A 15,981-nucleotide genomic window follows, 5' to 3' on the forward strand; every position below is an offset into this window, starting at 1 on the left:
ATAAATTGCCAGATTTGTTTTTATTTTTCCAAAATAGCTAAACATCATCACCATTATTACAAAGTTAGAACTTCTTTGAAGTGCTTTGTTTCTAAAAGTCTAGAAAATCTGCCCCTTAACTTCTTATGTTATTTGGAAGGAAGTGTGATTGCCGTTACTTTTTTCCTTTGTTTCAGTCATGCGATCTTTTTGGTTGAATGAAGTTTTATTCACTATACGTATCGTTATGCATAACATATAAGAACAATTTGAAGATTATAGTGCATGTGTTTATTGTAACGGTACATTTGTTACTTCCTTGGGACTGGAGAAGCTGTACTGACAACAGAGTGTAGAGTGAAAAAAAAAATAATAATTTGCAAGTGGAGATAGGCAGTGTCTGTGTAAGCAACTAATGAAATAGAACCCAAGCCTTCATTTACTTTTGTCGTTCCTAATGTCATATAGTTCTGTATATCAACTATTCTTAAATCTTTCAGTACAATTTATAAATTAACTCTTTGAGTGAACTGAAGTTGGGTGAAAGTCCAAATGTTAAACACTTTTCCATTACTGCATACAATTTTTAGGAAATTTATCCTCTTTGTGAAGAAGAAAACCAAAGAAAAAGAAGGGAAGCATTTAAAAAATAGGCATTAAAGCCACCAAAAAAGAACAGGGTAACTTGGGAGCAAATACAGTATTTGCTGGGGAGACTGCTGCTTTGCTTTTACGCTTTCGAAACAGACCTTGGATTCCAGTTAGCAATGTATTTTTAAAAGTGTAACTATATTTAGAGTGACATGATGAGCCCGAAGTGTGTCACATTAAGATCAGTGTGTTTCGAAAGCTTAGAGTAATTCAGCAATAAATGCCTCTGACTCCTCATGTAGGTGAAGTTGTTTGTAAAATGAACTCCACTATTAGAGTCCAGTTAAACAAACAAACGAACAAAAAAGAATCTTCAAACATCCCTGTTGTTCTTTGGTTTTGGTACTTAGAAGTCACAATCACAGACTGCAAAGTTAAAATATTAGCTTTCGTAGTGGAATGAATGACTTGCATCAAAAATATCACAGCTATTGAGAATATAGTGAGGTTTTTATGTATGAAGGGTTGACCTATAAAACAGTTGCTGGGTCTTCTAGTGAATATAAATGACTCAGGTGATTGAAATCTTGAATGAAGATGTGCTTCTAGTGGTTATTGTGGTTTACATGCTGGTCCATAACCAACCACAGCATTGCTGCAAGATGATCTTAGCAATATCTGGAAGGTGGTGACTTTCCCCTGTATTCTCATGGCCTGTTTTTCAGAGACATTACCTATATTTTTGTCTTAAGCTTTCCAAGAACTTCAGTTTAATGATCTAGACTGAAATTTATAGTACTTTTGTGCCACCATGTGACAGTTAAAATTGTGACTAGCTTCTATTCTTTCACTTTAAGACAATTTGTGATAGTTTTTGTACAACATAAATCAGGGTTACTGTATTATGTGGAAGGGTTCTGATGTTGTGTCCCTTTCCTCCTGTCCCCTTCTACTCCTACTCCCAAACCTTTCCTTCTGGCATCATCAATTCATTGTCCTGGTTGTTCAGCTGTTGTTGTAGGTTTGATCAGCATGAACCAGAGTTTGTCCTAGATAATTAACCTCTTAGAGTATTCCTTTCTGTGCTGCTGGCCATGGTCAGGGTTTCTTGTAATTTCACTACAGAAATGAAGTGGCCTGGTTAATTCAAAATGGACCTGGGTTTTCTTGATTATTTGGTCCAGATGCAGCAGCAGTAAAACACAAGCCTGATAAACAAGAACAGGATAAATGGTGGAAGGAAGGATTTTAAAAATGCAACTGTCTTGTGTTTTGAGTAGAAATATTTTTTTTTCCATATGACCGTGTTCTTTCTAGTTAGAGAAAGAAGATGGTATAGATTCAGAAATGTGTTCACAGAGTAAGCTTGAGCTACCTGTGTATTTCTTGTCTCTTTCTATTATTGTCTCAAAATTTTATATTTTTCTATTATTTTCTAAATTCTCCATGTTTCCATTATTGTCTCAAAATACTGGGTCTTCCCAAAGTTGGGAACATACAAGCATTCCAAAGCAAGGAAGACAAAAATATATAAGATGTGCTCTGCTGCTTTATTTTTTTATTTTTATTATTTTTTTTTTTTTTGAAATTACTGACTTTACTTAAACTTCCACTTTGTTAGTATACTTTCAGCAGAAAGACAGGGTATAAATAGTATAATATGTCCCGCTCAAGACTGAGACTTGATTGTTTCAGTAACTAGAGACTGTATATCTGTGGATATACAGATTTTATTTCCATAATGATGGTTAAGATATTGAATAATGAAATATTTTTTTTCTAGCTTCCTGTGAGTAGACATACTTGATGCAGAGGACTTCATGACCAATGTTACATTGGGTTTGTAGGGATTGTGTTAGAAAGAAATAGGGTGTCAGGGGATAATGTGAAGTAGTAGTTGCTACCTGTACAATTAATGTAGATATTTAAGCTTTATCATGCTACTCTAATGGATTTTTTTCTCTCCCCATGAGGCCTCTAAATAGCTATAGATGTTATTTTGCTTAATATCTTTGACATTTCAGCTGAAAATAGGCTGTAAGGTTGGGTAGTCTTTAAAACACAAGGTACCTACTCTTGTTCACATCTGTGGAAGTTACTAATGATTTGTTTAAAAATAAATCAACAAAGCAAAATATGTTGCTGAAACATATAATAACATAAAATGCTGTTGCTGTTGTTGAAATTTGCTGTTGGATACTAGTGCTGGAAGATATGAATACATATCTAGCTTAGGATGTGTAAAATGAAGTTGCTTTCTGAGCAGTGTGCCAGGTCATTTGGTGTCTTACAGAAGTTCTTGTGCAGAATCAAGCTTGTGATGTTGCATTTGATGCATACTTGATCCAGTGATCTATAACAGCCGCCCACCAATTGCTGTCAAACTGTATTTTCAGGTCCACTTATAATGTATGGTTTGGGGGTTGTGGATAACAAAGTTGTTTGTTTGTTTGTTTGTTTTCCTCGATGTTCAAGTGCATATTTTTATAACAGTAAAGATGTTCTACAAAAATAAATACTCTTTAGGTGTTATGAAACATATGTCTCATCTCCAAGGTAAAGCAGAGTTGTAGCACGAAATATTTCACTGTGAGTATCACATGGGCGTTGTGAATGAATATTATCAAAGACACTTCAAAATATTTTTTGGAATAATGGACTTAACTGGATGTCTTCCTAAATGAACATGGATTTTTTTGTTCAGATATTTTGTGGGCTTATTCAGACATGAGGTAAAACTAATCATGTTTACAAAATAACCATTCATTTCTATATGAGTATTTTTTATCCAAACATGGCTTTGCCCACAGGAGATACAAGAATAGGCCTGAAGTCTTCAACTTAATCAGCCATGGGAGAAAGGTAGATGCCAAAGCAGTGTTGCAGTAGGGTCACCACATTGCAACTGTAATGAACCAAGGGGAAAAGGCAATTTTCAATGTGAAGAAAAACTTTGTAAGAACGCCTTGAAAACATTTTCCAGTGCATTTGAAAAGTGACATGTTAACTTACACTTCTGATATCCAAGAGCTCTAGTAACACAAAGAGGAAGGAGCAGGATGGAGTTAAAGCTAACATCTTAAACTTTGGTTGCTGTTAATAGTGAGTATAAGAAGTTACAGATGAGAACTGTAGTTTTGTTTGAATGAAATACAGCTGATGCATTACATGTGCTGCATTAGCACCGTGTGACTACTCTGAATAAGTTCCTAAATATATATACACACACAAACACACATTTTCTATGTGTGCATATGTGTGTGTGTGTTTGTATAACAAATGTATGAAAAACAACATAAAGCAGTAACTGAGTCTAAAGGCTCTAACCATGGATAGTCCAAGAAAAGCACGTGTTATGGCCAAGTACGTGCACTTCATCTTAGTGTTCCAAGCATCTGAGAAGCAGCAGTACCAGCAGCTGAGGACTAAATGTTGGTCCTAAGTTTAAGCAACCTTAGGTCTGAAATTGAAAATCCTTCTAAGAAAATCTCAGAAGCTCTTTTGTGAATGCTTACTTAGGAACTTCTGTATACTTGCAGGTTTGTTTTATTCGCTCTGGGCCCTGTAAAATACCTGTTACTGCCACTCCTGGCACTGAGCACCTCGCTTGCTCCCTTGCTGCTGTCCCCCTGCCAGTACCTGATTTTGGGGGGACACACCAGTGGCTGGGGCCAAGACCCCCACTTGCTCCAGTAGCTGACCCTGTGGAGCAGGGGCACCTGCAGCTCCTGTCTGGCTCCTGTCCCTGGCCCAGCATCTTGCCTGCTCACTCTCGTCTCTCTGGGCCTGGTGCTGAATCCTTGCAGCACCCACCCCATGCTGGGCGGAGAGTGAGGTTACAGAGATGTTTAAGAAAGGCTTTAACAAGATAGGACAGACTGGTGCTCGGTTTTACATGTATCTGGCTCCTGTCACATTCCTTTCTGTTTAGTCCCCCCTTGTTCTTCCCCAGTCCCCTTCCCTTGCACATTCCCTCCCCGTCTGGCAGGGTTCCACCCACCCTGCTCCAATGTCCTGCGCCTTCAGGCTTTCAAGCTCCCAGTGTGTTTGTAGTTTCTTGGTAGCCCATGAGTTGGTGTGGCTGACCACCTTGGTTTCTGATCTGTTAATATTTGCGTCTCTGTATATTTTGCTTATGGCTTCCTCCATTTTCGTATCTTGCTATTGGACAGGGTCCTCCATCAGATACACTTACAGAAATAAACATTGCCCCGTTCCCCATAGCCTTATCAGTAAATGGCTGGGCAGCGTTGGTTCCTGTGGCTGCCTCCCTTATCCTTCGTTGGCCAGATTTATGTCTGTGGACGTTTGCACTTAGAACAAGAAAAGTGGAAGAAGCTGTGTCCTTTTGCATTGGAAAGGTGCACCTTAAAGGGTGTCCTTCCACCTATCATTACAGCAGTCATCAGAAGCTTTTGCGTATATTCATGTGCCTTGTATAAAATTAGAAAGCGGCAAGGAGATGCAAGCCTTTCTGAGAAAAAGTCCAGAGTTAAGTACAAAAGTACACACACCGAGAGAATTCTGTTGCTGGTTAACTTACGAGATTATAATGTTACTGGAAGTGCCATGGTGACGTCCCCCTAAATGTCAGAGATGCAAAGAAAATACCTGAATTAAAAAAAGAAAAAGGAGGCTTTGATTTATAAAAAGTAGTTAACAACCTGTGCAGTGTCAAGAGCACATAATCATTATGAACCAAAGGAGAAGATGAGTCACCTTGACATTATCAGGTTTAGACATCTTGTGGAGAACCTACTCTGATGTTTTTTGACCTTTTCAGTTTCATTTAATTGTACTATATATGACATTGGTGGTGTAGAAATAAATATGACTTGCATCGGTGGTTGTTATAGAGACAAGACAGGTAAGATGAGAGAACACATGTTTTCCTTATGCTGTTCAGACTGCTCTTTTAGAAGGAGCAACAGATGGTGCAGCCTCTTAAAATTAACTAGTGATGGCCCTCTTTCTCTGATTACAACTTTGTTATTTGCTTTATTTGAAATCTGCTTTTTAAATATTTGATTTAAAATATTTTTATGCTCAATAATAGATGAGTAGGCTGCTTTGTATACAGACATCACTGTGTTTTGGTTAATTAGTAGGGAAGAAAATGCACAGAATATTTTCAGTGCTATTTTTCCTCACTGTTAGTGGAGGGAGGAGTTTTGTAAAGGCATGAGCTGAGTTCATTGAAAGGATTTTTTTTTTTTCAGAATGATTTAGCTATAATAATAGTTTAATTTTTGTAATTGTATGTTACATTTAATTTACCTAAATGTATAAAACTATTACACAGAGAAGGAGCTCTTTTTGTATGACTTGCACATTCCAGGTCTTCCACCGGTGCATCCAACTCCCTTCCAAACCTTCATATTCATGTCAGTTGCCTGGGTTTCCACCTGAAGGCCCTGTGGTATCTTTATAGGGTTCTTGTTCTCCAGGTTTCTTGACAATCCCATGAAAAAGACAGTTATGTTATGCAAATTGGTTTCATTATATTTCAAAATCTTGCCTGTTCTTTTGCCTGAGGGTTTTATACCGTGCAAAATCTGGAGCAGCCTTGTCTGCTTTGCTGTCGACCAGTGATGTGCAGTGAGCAAGGGCTGGCTGTGCCTTTCCTTTCTGTCTTTCCCCACCACGGATTCTTTTCCCCATTTGTTATTCAAAGGAATTGTTCTAGGAAGGCACAGATCATTTAATACGTTCAGAATAATTGTCAGCAAATACGTGTGATTTTTGTGCTGTTAAAGAACACAACAATTTGATATTTTTTTTTCTTTCCTCGGCTGAATGGAAACATTACGAATTACATGGAAGAAGGTTCCTATTCTGTTATTAGTAATAATGGTTTAATTAATATCTATGCCTGCTCTCTGCCTGTTCAGGTAAAGTGAGATATATCTAATGTAAACATAAGAAAAAACCTGTTTTACTCAGTGTAAAACATAGGAACAGGTTGCCAAGAGAGGTTGTGGAGTCTTCTAACCATGGAAATGCTGAAAACCTGACTGTCCATGGCTCTGAGCAACTGGTTCTCGATGACCTTGCTGTGAGCTTGGCCTAAGTGAACCCCAGAACTTGCTTCCTACCTCAACCATCCTGTGATTCTGTAATATTTGTAGTGCTTGTTTGCCATCTCTGCAGAAAAAATACTAAATGCTGTAATTGTAATTTAGAAAACTACTCACCACTTGATTTATTACAAACTTATGTCCTAATATGTAAGCCAGGAAAGAACTGAAGTCATTTTACTTGTATTGGATCTGCTGTACCAATTAGGGAAAATACAAGATGCTTAATTTTTCCTGCTGGAGTCACTCAGTAGGATTCTTTATCATAACTTCAAGAAGCAAATTAGGTCATCATTGATTCTAAATACTAAAAACTGACCTAAGTTATTTCCATCTGACAACTATTAAATGGATCTTAAGTTGAGTGGAACCACCTTCAGTAGTGGTCAGGAAAAGCATGATGCCTAGTTTTTTTTCTAGTTACTCTAATTGTGATACATTTTTGTCAACTAATAACATTTTTTTTTCCAAACTATATTTGAGTTAAAACTGCTATAATCACAAGTTCCTGGTGGCAGTCTTTGTGTAGGTTCTGAAAATTGTTTTTCCTACCACTTTAGCATGAAACTGTGGAGCATTATTCTTGGTAAATATCAGGAGAGCACTGACAATTTTTTTTTCCTGTCTGAGTATTAAAGTATGATTTCAAGGCTCTGATGCTTGTTTCACTGCATCAACTGCAGTCTGTGCTTGGGATTTTAATCAATGATAGCAGTTTCCATCTCCAAATCTGATGCTAATATCTTTTACTTGGGAAACAGCAGGATTTATTACTACAGTAGTGTATGTGTATCTTTTTGGTATACTTCACAAGAGAAATGAAACATTGCACTGAATGCTTTCAGTGTACAGTATAAATAAAAATATTTTTAATTACAGCTAAACATTTGAAATAAGGGATAATAAGGTGATTTTGGTTTACTGTTTTAAATTGTATTGCTATTTAAAAAAAAAATAGTGCATATTTCTATGGCATAATACTGAATAATAAAGGAATCTAATGCTTATTTTTTTCCCTTTGCTTTTATTTATTCAGTGGAACAAGTTCCTGTGGAGCCCTACAACATTCCACTGTCTCAAGCTGAGGTGCTGCAGCAGGGCAGTGATGTGACAATGGTTGCTTGGGGCACTCAGGTCAGTAAGGTTCTTTAAGTTATTTGTCATCCACCAAAGGTTAGGTTAAGGGTTAGGAGCTGTTTAAACAGTGTTGTATTGGACTCAAGTGCCAGACAATAAACTATGTGCATCTTCCATTGCTATATGCTTGAATAAATGATTCCCTTTGTTTCTACTTACATGAAACCTGCTTTTTAATGAGTGAGTTTTTACCCATTTTTGGTTGAAGGTGACTCTGGAAATATGGAAAAGTTACCTCCTCTACTGCAGGTTAATGATTTATCTACAGTTATGCAAGTTACATGTTTAAGAGTGTGGCAGTGGGATATGACTGAGGAAAGGAAAGGACAGTTGAAAGTAGTATGCTGGAAGAAAAGCATGGATTTTTACTGCAAGATTTAAAAAGTAGTGCAATCAGTCTGGGGTTGCCTTCATGCAGACAATTAAAAAGAAAATCTGAAAATTTAGATAATTTCAAATTTTTAATACTAATGGGGTAGTTTTGATTTTTGACAGTTTGTTTTCAAAGCTGCTCAAGAATATGGTTCACCTCCCCCTGCTCCAATTAAGATGTGCAAATACTGAAAAAAAGTTTAAAAAAGAGAGAAAAGAAAAAGACAAAACAAAAAACAAAAACAACAAAACAACAAAATACACATTCTTGTTCAAGAATTGTATAAAAGAAATTTTAGTCAACATTGGAATTACCAAAAAAATCTTTTTATTGCCTTTAACCTGTAATTTAGAAAATGGCTATTTTCCTAGCTTATTTATGTCTGGGAAGCTGTTAGAGGAGAGAGTGTTATAACACTATATATCACCATAGTGTTAATCTGTGGGGTTGTCTTTTTGATTTTTGCTCTTTCTTTGAAATCTGTAATCTTCATTGATTTTCTGTGATGGATCAAGTAGTCAGAGGACAGAGAAACTCCTTTATATCTGTGGTTATTCCTACTAATCTTTGATAATTTGCACTGGTAGTAAATTATAGACTCCTTCAATATCTTTACTTGTGTTTATTTCTCTAGCAGAAACTGGTTTCTACTTTTATCCTTGCTCTTTTTTTGAAAGTACATGCTCATTTTTCCTAGATACTTCATGCTCCATTTGGATGAAATCTTAGTGTTTGTCATAGTCCCCAAAACTGTAATGATAAATAACCATAAAGATGTCACACTTTGAAGGTCACTTAAGTAATGGCTTGAAAGCTATGTATAGATATTAATGTCCTGAGTTTACCCAGTAGAATGGAGAAGGCTCAGAATGACGTACTTTCAAAATACAATGTGCTTTGGAGCTTGCAAAATATAAGCCAAGTACTAAGACAGGCAGTTCTTTTGATGTGAATAGTTGTAGGACAGATGTGCAGCCCTAATCCAAATTTAGGATCTGACCAAACCATGTCTGTGGCCAAATAATGCAGCTACTTAGTGCTCCTGCCTCTATTCAGGAGTTGTTGGGCAGACGTATGAGCATGTACATACATCACATGGAAGGTGCGTACTGTGCTGGTTTACACAACTGTTGAGCATACCTCTATACAGATGCTTATCCCATAAACATAAAATCCAGCATGTTTTGGACATGTCAGACTTCTGCAGATCAAATATATTCAGTAAGTTTGTGCTGAGAGTGTTTGTAGGCTCTGTGCATAAACTTGGAACTTGATTACCGCATATGCAGTAGGTCCAACAAATCCAGAGTTCATTTTCAATAAGCAGAGAGTGATTGCATGCACACAGTGGTTACTTATATGATTCTTGCATGCTAAGTAGTTGCTTGGCAGCTGCTGCTCTGGCGGGGTTACCTTATGCTTGCTTTCCTGAGCGGTACTAATGGAGGGCAGTAAAGGCTTTTAGTTCCTCTCCAGTTGTGCCCAGTGTTTTACGGTCATTAACTAATCCTTATCCCCTGTGAACTAGATAAACATTTTCGTTTATGTATCGTAGAAACGGCAAAAACATCCTTCCCATGGGTCAGGTTGAAAAACCTCAAACCTTGTACAGCAACTGATGTATTACAAGTCTAAACCAAAGCAATGCAAGCTAATTCTTTTTACTGTTATAATACTTGTACTGTGATTTATCTTTAAAATCATAGCATCATTAAAGTTGGAAAAGACCTCCAAGATCATCAGGTCCAGCCACCCCCCAACCACCAATACTACCCACTAAACCATGTCCCTAAGTGCCCCAAATAGTCCTTTGGTGTTCATATTTGTTTCATGTAGATTCATGTTTAAATCCTTAATCAGCTTGTTTTACAGTAGATTTTTATTCCATGTGAAATGTAATGCTGCCCTTTGATCCCCAGGCAGCTGACACCATCTCACCATGTCCATATTGTTAAATGCTGTTGCCTTCCGACCAAGGTGACCTCATCCAAACTGCTCGTCAGGGATGGTCCTTGGACTCTCACCACTGAACTGGGCCTAGCAGTTGCTTGAGGGAGCTCAGCTGCCTCAGTCCAAACCTGTGTTAGGAAGTGTCCCAACCCTCTGACAATAAGGACAATATCAGAATCTATTGATAATGTCATATCAGGAAACTGTTTTAGCCTCTTACGAGAAAATACTTCTCAATTAGATATTTCTGGAGAATAATCTGAGCTGTTATAAGGGTCTATGCTGATGTTTAGAGTTGGAGCATTTGCTCACTAGTGCTTGTTTCAATGCTTACAACTCATTTTGCTTTTTAAAAAGAAAGTTGTATAACATCATATTATACAACAATTTTGAACGCATGCAGTATTGCTTGCTTTTTTGTTCATGTTATAACATACTTTATGAGAAGGTTCTAATAGACATGGGCTGTTTTACGTCTATTTTAAGAAGCTCATACATGTGCTGCTAAATAGACCCCTTGGCTGGTGGATAGTGAATGATGTGTATTCTAATTCAGTGCAAACCTTCTGCTAGAAGGGAATCCTTTTCTGTTGTATTAAAATGTTAATTATAATAATTAGATAATGCAATGTTTGGAATGTTGGTATTAAATTGCATTGGAAGACCAGTGAGTGGTCATATGGTTATATTAGTGCCAGTACGCTTTGTCTGTAGGGGGTCAGGACTAGGTATTTATGTGGTATTTGCTATCTTTCCTAACTGTTCATAAGATAATGCTTTTGAAAGGAGATGGTCGTTTGGTAATCTATTGCATTTTCAGTAGATTGTAGTAAATGCAGTTACTAGGACTATTTTTGTATGTAATGCATTTTGCAGGATTTCATGTGATTGCTCTGTGTTAAAATACATCATTCTTATATTTGGATTTTGTAGTTGTTGTTCTCAGAAAAGCTTATTCTAAAACCCAATCAGACTATAACTATAAAATAGTAAGATCCAATACTGCTAACTGAAATACTTCTCTAGAAAGTAACAGTTTTGTTTTCAGTGATCCTTCATTGAAGTTTTTTTTTTTAAAGTAGTGCTAAACTACTGCAAATAAGTAGTAAGTTAGTATATTGAACTGAGTAATAAATACTTACTTTACTACTAAATAAAAAGTCTTCTGGTAAACACGCAGGTAATATGTTAAATCACTGTGTATATTCCGTATGTGTTAATTTAGAACATCTTAAAAAGAACTTAAATGTTAGCTTGGTGATAACAGGTTGCTTTTTCAGATACATGTGATCAAAGAAGTGGCAGCAATGGCTCAAGAAAAGCTTGGCGTGTCCTGTGAAGTAATTGATCTGAGGACTATCTTACCCTGGGATACAGAGACCGTTTGCAAGGTAAGAAATCGATGAGTGTTAATATTGAAACAAAACAAAAACCTCCTGGTAACAACAATTGAAATGCAAATAATTATGACATTGTATTTTAATTTTTTTTTTAATGATCTAAATTTTTGTGTTGATTTATGTAAGTTTGATCTGCAGTTAAAGTGTTTTCATTGTTTGTTTCCGATGTACATCATGTTACTTGGATGTACTTTCTATCTGTAAAGAATGAAATGCGTTGAGCTGTAGCCATCAATATAAAGAAATGAATCAATATGAACTTTGGCAGCAACTGGTAATTTTTTTGCACTATTTCAATTATTTCTCCTAAATCCTTTATAAGCACTTCTGGACAACTAAAATTAATCAAAATTTTAGGTATTTTTTTCCCCCTTCTTTAAAGATTAGAGCTGTCATGCAATGAAGACAAAGTATCTCTCTGAAAGAACAGTTAAGTCTGTTTCATTGGATTGGATCTGCATTGAAATGCAACGAGGAAAGAAATGCAGCTGTGCACAGGAAATGCGGAGCTGTATTTGTACAATATTTTGCAAATATGAACTTTAAAAATAGATATCCTCTGAAGATTTTGAGCATGTTTTCTATCCTGAACATCTTTGAAAGCAATTGTGGTACAAATAAAAAGATGGAACAGATAGACCTGTTGCTTTAGATCTATTATTATTATTATTTTTTAATTAGGAATTAAAAGAGAAGTATTTCTAGAGAAGTATAGTGAACATTGGCTATGCAGTTCATATATTTATTATAATAAATGTCAAATAGTAAATGTTTTTAGTGTTGCTTTGACATCAGTATGTATGCAGGCTGCCCAGTCTGGTCGGAGAAATGGTAAATTATCTTTTTCTATAGAACTTGTCTGTTTTGTTGAACTGGAAATAATCAGTAGTTTGCAGTTGGTACTATGCAACACTTGTATCCTAAGCAGCTTTTAAGGTAGGTTAAAGACGACAAAAATGTTTTTACAAATATATTAACATTAAGAGAAGGACCAAGGAGAATCTCCATCCTTTACTGGAGGCAGTGAACATGACTACTAAGAATAAAGATAATGCTGAGATTCTCAATGCGTTATTTATATCAGTCTTTAATAGTTGGACCAACACTGTGGGGTACTCACCCTCCCTACCTTGAAGTCTTGGATGGGGAGCAGAAGAAACCCCCCCACAATTCAGGTGGAAATGGTTAGAGACCTGCTGCCCCACCATGAGGCCAGATGGGATCTACCCAAGGGTGCAGGGAGGGAGTTGGCAGATGTGATTGCTGGGTCACTTTCCATCATCTGTCAGCGGTCATGGTCATCCAGAGATGTCTCAGATGACTGGAGACTTGCTAATGTGACGCACATCTGTAAGAAGGGTCGTAAGGAGGAACCGGGGAGCTACAGGCCTGTCAGCCTGACCTTGGTGCCAGAAAAGGTGGTGGAACAGGTCATCTTGAGAGCAGTCACACAGCATGTGCGGGATCACGCCCAGTCAGCCTGGGTTCATGAAAGACAAGTCCTGTTTGACCAACCTCACCTCCTCCTAATGGGTGACCCACCTAGTTGATGAGAGAAAGGCTGTTGACGTAGTCTACCTAGACTTCAACAATGCCTTTGACACAGTCTTCCCCAGGATTCTCCTGGAGAAGCTGGCAGCCCATGGCTTGTACAGGCACACTCTTTGCTGTGTTAAAAACAGGGTGGATGGCTGGGACCATCGAGTGGTGGTGAAAGGAGTGAAATCCAGCTGGTGACCGTTCACCAGTGGTGTTCCCCAGGGGTCGGTGTTGGGGCCCATCCTCTTTAATATCTTTATTGATGACTTGGATGAGGGTATTGAGTGCACCCTCACTAAGTGTGCAGATAACACCAAGCTGGGGGGAAGTGTCGGTCTGCTGGAAGGTACAAAGGCCCTGCAGAGGGACCTGGACAGGTTGGGTCGATGGGCAGAGGCCAACGGGATGAGGTTCAACATGGCTAAGTGCCAGGACCTGCACTTTGGCCACAACAACCCTATGCAGTGCTACAGGCTTGGGGGAGAGTGGCTCGAAAGCTGTGTAGAGGAAAATGATCAGTGGATGCTGGTCGATGCTCACCTGAACATGAGCCAACAGTGTACCCAGGTGGCCAGGTAGGCCAACAGCATCCTGGCTTGTATCAGGAATAGTGTGGCCAGCAGGACCAGGGAGGTGGTCCCCCTGTACTCTGCTCTGGTGAGGCCACACCTTGAGTATGGTGTTCAGTTTTGGACCCCTCATTACAAGAAGGACATCGAGGCCCTGGAGGGTGTCCAGAGAAGGGCTATGAAGCTGGTGAAGGGTCTGGAGCACAAGTCCTATGAGGAATGGCTGAGGGTACTGTTGAGGGGTTGTTTAGTCTGGAGAAGAGGAGGCTCAGGGGAGACCTCATTGCTCTCTACAGCTACCTAAAAGGAAGGTGTGGGGAGCTGGGGGTCGGCCTCTTCTTGCAGGTAACTAGTGATAGGACTAGAGGGAATGGCATCAAGTTGTGCCCATGGAGGTTCAGGTTGGAAATGAGGTGACATTTCTTCTCAGAAAGAGCAGTCAGGCATTGGAACGGGTTGCCCAGGGAGGTGGTGCAGTCACCGTCTCTCGGGGTGTTTAGGGAAAGGTTGTATGTGCTGCTTAAGAACATGTTTTGGTGGGTGATACTGGTGGCAGGTGGGTGGTTAGACCAGATGATCTTGGAGGTCTTTTCCAGCCTTAATGGTTCTATGATTATATAATCTCTAACATAAGTAGAAAGGTGGAAATGATAGTTGTAGCTTCTTGCTGTAACCGCAGGCCAAGAGGAACCAAGAGGAACTTCTTGATGAAGTTGGTGAAAATGGCAGTGGCTTTCAGAATCGGTTTCAGCAACAGGACTTGCTGTACTTCACTTATTCTCTTCCTGAGTTTCCATCATCAGGGACCAAGAAAGTGTGATAGAAAAGGTGACCATACCAGAGAGTCCTTGGCTGTCCATGGGTCTGTGTGTGGGCTTTTAATAGGTAATGGGATTGGTCTTAGAGCAACCAATAAGAAAATTATCTGTTGTGACAGGGCAGCACTTTGCCTCAGAGTCTTACTTATGTCAGCCTTTGTAATCTTAGTCAGTTTTTATGTTTTTCATTACATTACATGTGTTTGTTATGTCTTTCCTTTGCATCTGACAGGAGAAGGAGATAAGGGTGTGGTGTATGTGATACAAGCTGCAGTCTTTCTGCTGTTCTACTGGTGCTGGGATGCAGGGTCTTCCATCGATGAGTGGTCTGTGCTGTGGTCTTATCAGAGAGCAGGAAGAACTTTGTGTTTTACTCACACATCCCTCTGTTTGACTGCTGGGAGTGGTGTCCTTTGTTCTCAGTACAGGCTGTTTTTAGTTCTGCTGCTGCTTTCAATTCCTGCGCACATACACTTCCACTCACATTTCGTTCATACTGACCTTAACATTTCCGTTCCAGTTCTTTACATTATCATGATTCTTCTGTCTGTTGGCTCTTTATAGAAGGCAGGAAGCCTTATCTGACTTCTTGTAGGCTATCTTCTTGTTCCTAATCATATGCCAGAAGTTTGGCACGGACTTTAAAGGACTAGTGTTGCCTGTGGGTTAAAGTCGTTAAGCTGTAATAAAGGAACTGAATTTTATCAAGTTGTATACATTTGCCTATCTGATATGTTTTAATCTGCAGGTTTATTTTATTCTTATACTTACCCAAGAAATATTACATTTTTATAAGGAAATATTTCACTGAATTTTACTTATCTGTGTAATTTTTTTTAAAGAAAATCCAGGTGCCTTCATGGTTGATCTCAGGGAATAAGCAGGCCTGAACCTTAATTTACTAATTTTTACTATCTGCAGTATTGAGATAACTGTAACACTGAAATTTGCAACGTTGCTGTTTAAAAATGAACTACTTTACATAACTGAAAATATATGCAACATTAAGACTGATTTGAGAAGGGTGGTATAGGCATGAAGATGAATGGACTTGACATAGTTACTGCTTGGGAGATGAGCAGTAATTTGTCAATTTTCACTGCAAATATAACTGCCTAGTCTGCTTTCTATAGATACTTTTAGATATATGAAGTTGTCATCAAAATACATATTCCATAAAACTTTGAGAAGTTATACTTAGCTACTGCCACCAGAGGCCTCTTTTTAGCCAAGTTAAGCAGCTGCTTTGACTTTGTACTGCTCCTGTCAGCGTGTTTATGACCGTATGGCTCTGAGTGAGACGTAAATAAAATAAATGTGGATAATAAATATGGTGAAACATAAGAATTTGTGAAGAATTTTTCAAGATTCTGATATTATGTTCAGCTTTGAAATAGGTTAACATTTGTCATCTGCACAAGGAGGAGATAAGGGTATTAAAGTTTGAGCTAGTGACACTATCTCATGAGTTATTCTAGAGATGGATATCTCCTGAGGCTCATTCATCTCAGCTGTTTCTTCAGCCTGTTTGTGGGTTGAAATAGTGGT

General features: G+C 38.2%; 1 protein-coding gene across 1 annotated transcript in view; it reads left to right on the forward strand.

Moving 5' to 3' along the window:
• BCKDHB (branched chain keto acid dehydrogenase E1 subunit beta) overlaps positions 1-15,981 on the forward strand; it is a 122,710-nt gene that overhangs the window by 26,439 nt on the left and 80,290 nt on the right. The window contains exons 7-8 of the mRNA XM_082755643.1: positions 7,684-7,781; positions 11,388-11,498. Coding sequence (XP_082611769.1) covers positions 7,684-7,781; positions 11,388-11,498 — 209 coding nt within the window. The remainder of the gene's footprint in view (positions 1-7,683; positions 7,782-11,387; positions 11,499-15,981) is intronic.

The sequence above is a fragment of the Aythya marila genome, assembly GCF_965140915.1.
Source record: "Aythya marila genome assembly, chromosome: 3".
Classification (NCBI taxonomy): domain Eukaryota; kingdom Metazoa; phylum Chordata; class Aves; order Anseriformes; family Anatidae; genus Aythya; species Aythya marila.